Source organism: Suncus etruscus, chromosome 3, assembly GCF_024139225.1.
Source record: "Suncus etruscus isolate mSunEtr1 chromosome 3, mSunEtr1.pri.cur, whole genome shotgun sequence".
NCBI lineage: Eukaryota > Metazoa > Chordata > Mammalia > Eulipotyphla > Soricidae > Suncus > Suncus etruscus.
Window position 1 is genome coordinate 137424580 of NC_064850.1, and position 3155 is coordinate 137427734.

The 3155-nt window shown below is 37.6% G+C and overlaps 1 protein-coding gene across 1 annotated transcript; it reads left to right on the top strand.

Moving 5' to 3' along the window:
• The first annotated feature begins 1579 nt into the window (after window positions 1-1579).
• Window positions 1580-2488, top strand: MC2R (melanocortin 2 receptor). The gene has a single exon (XM_049770895.1). It carries the CDS (start codon window positions 1580-1582, stop codon window positions 2486-2488), a length of 909 nt encoding a protein of 302 aa, XP_049626852.1.
• The last annotated feature ends 667 nt before the right edge of the window (window positions 2489-3155 follow it).

Genomic DNA, 3155 nt, shown 5'->3' on the forward strand with positions numbered 1-3155 from the left:
GATGGTCATGCCTTTGTGGTTGGTGGAATAGCTAAGAATCTAACTTGGAGTAATGCTAGTATTGATATTAAAAGCCAGAGAAGAAATTCTCTTTCATTGTGTTTTTGGTTCCTTTACAATCAGCCGAAGTAAAAAGAACTTCCTATTTGAAGGTCATTGATTGGTTTGCTTTATTTTATAGTCCTGTTAATATTTAAACAAAACTGGAGGATTTAATTATGAAGGGGCCTTTGGAAGTATCTGCTTCTAAGTATTTTTCCCCTTAGGGATTATATTTTGTTTGTTTTTCTACAAAATTGGGGGAGAGAATGCTCTATATTATAATAGATTTTGTTTTGAGCACAAGATAAAAACAATCTCCTATATTGTAAGAGAATATAATAGATTATATTTAACATTGCCTCTTGCATTGAAAAAATATTAAGCTGGGGCTGGTTTTGTTCAGTTTTTGAGCAACAACAATAGTCCTTGGATTTGCCAAATTAAAAGAAAAACATTTACAAATACTGTGTTCCCAAATTATATATAACTTCTATTTTCTATATTATAACATTGGACAGTTATTATCACAGAAACTATAGTGGAAGAAATGAGAAGGTTAGTGGTGACTAGAGTGTTGATCTCCCTCTTTTGGGGGGGGAGGGATGCACACCAGGCAGTGTTCAGGGGTTACTTCCTGGTTTTGTGCTTAGGAATCACTCATGGCAGGCTCAGGAAAACAAATGAGATGCCTGAAATCAAACCTGATTAACTGCATGCAAGGCAAATGCCCTACCCGCTGTACAATCACTCTGGCCTCAGACCCTTTTTGTTTAGAGGCAAGTTTCCATGGAATGTAAAAGGAGAGAAGCTGTAAAGATTTGAAAGGCAGACATTTACATACCCAGAAAAGGGTTGAACATTATTAAAGAATTTGGTCACTTAAAGTAATCAAAACATCAAAAGGATAAATAAGAGAGAAGCAGCAGAGAATGTTGAAATGGAGATAGCCAAACTTAAAAGGTCAGGAAATGGCTTGGAAAGACAATGACAAGGCCATTCATTGAATGAGAAAAGATCTAAATAGTTCATCCATCCACTGAAGGCAGCCACTGCCTCCAAGTCAAACATGGCTTGCTGTGTAGTCTCTAGTTTCTGCATCTGCCTGTCATTTCTTTTACTCTTTTTGTCATTCTAACCAATCTCAGAGGCAGATGTATTGAAGAATAGGAGGAGGAAAAGAAGACAAAGAAGTGTCTGTATTTTATGAGCTCAAAATTGCACAAATGTAAAATATGGGTTCAGTAAATGGTTGTAAATAAAGAGTAAAACAAAAATGTGAGTTCAGTGAATTTGTATTAAAATCATTCTTATATTTTTTCAAAGACCTGGAGTTTTCTTAAAGCTAACTTGACTTGTTTTTCTTTTGTAGTCTGCCATACAACTATTGTTACTTTCATCTTTTTTAAGATGCTCCTAAAGTCAAAAATGACTTCATATATCCAGCAAGAACCATAACAAAGAGAAAACGTTCTAAAGAATTAAGCACACTTTCTGTCAAGTCCCAGTAACATTTTTGTCTGAACCACAAGTTGGAGAAATGAAGCATATCATCAATATCTATGAAAACATCAATGATACTCTAAGGAACCATTCAGACTGTCCTCGTGTGATTTTGCCAGAAGAAATCTTTTTCACAATCTCCATCCTTGGGGTTTTGGAGAATCTATTTGTCCTTGTGGCAGTGATCAAGAATAAGAATCTCCAATCCCCCATGTACTTTTTCATTTGCAGTTTGGCTATTTCCGACATGCTGGGCAGCCTATATAAGATATTAGAAAATATCCTGATCATGATCAGAAATATGGGTTATCTCAAGCCACGTGGCAATTTTGAAACTACAGCAGATGACATCATTGATACACTATTTATCCTCTCCCTGCTTGGCTCTATTTGCAGTCTGTTGGTGATTGCTGCTGACCGCTACATCACAATCTTCCATGCTCTGCAGTACCACAGCATTGTGACCATGCGCCGTGCCACTGTCATCCTGATGGTCATCTGGGCAGCTTGCACAGGCAGTGGCATCGCCATGGTCATCTTCTCCCATCACATCCCTACAGTGATCACCTTTACGTCACTGTTCCCTCTGATGTTGGTCTTCATCCTGTGTCTTTATGTGCATATGTTCTTGCTGGCCCGTTCTCATGCCAGGAAGATTTCAACTCTTCCCAGCACCAACATGAAAGGAGCCATCACACTCACCATCCTGCTTGGTGTCTTCATTTTCTGTTGGGCCCCCTTTGTCCTTCATATCCTCCTAATGACTTTCTGCCCAAATAACCCTTACTGTGCCTGCTACATGTCCCTCTTTCAGGTGAATGGCATGTTAATCATGTGTAATGCAGTTGTCGATCCCTTTATATATGCCTACCGGAGCCCAGAGCTCAGGGATGCATTCAAAAATATGATCTTCTGCAGTGGTACCAGTAGAATCATTGTTCCCTGATTTTAGGGGCCACAAGGATAATATTGTCAAGATGGAATAATTTCCTTCCCTGGTCAATATGAAAATTATTCCACTAAGCATGATTTGCCATAGCCAGGTTCTGTGTGAGTAGTTTTATTGTAAGTACTAGTTTCATGATTAGAGAAATAAAATAATCTAAAGAACCTTGAGGGGACCAGAGCGATATCACAGCAGTAAGGCTTTTGCCTTGTAAGCTGCTGACCCTGGATAGAGCCTGATTCAATCCCAGGCTCACATATGGTCTCCAGAGCCTGCCAAGAGTGATGTATGAGTGCAGAGCTAGGAGTAACACCTGAGTGCCACCAGATGTGGTCCTAAAACCAAAAATAAAAATAAATAAAATAAATAGAAAACTTTGCTTTACATGGGATTATATCCCAGTAAATCCATCATATAAATGAAAAATGCTAAGAAGAAATACTTCTGGTTTTTACAGAATGCCTATTGTTTACAAATCATTGGAAAGGCAAGAAGAAATCATAAGTCAAATCACTATAAGACAGATACACTTAACTAAAACAAAGACTATAAAAATTTGAGAGCTTGAATTAACATTAAAATCTTGTTGCTTTAGACATTAAAGTGTCTATCATTGGAGTGTTCTTTTCAGACTACAATTCATTATAATCAATTTCTACAAGTAAGA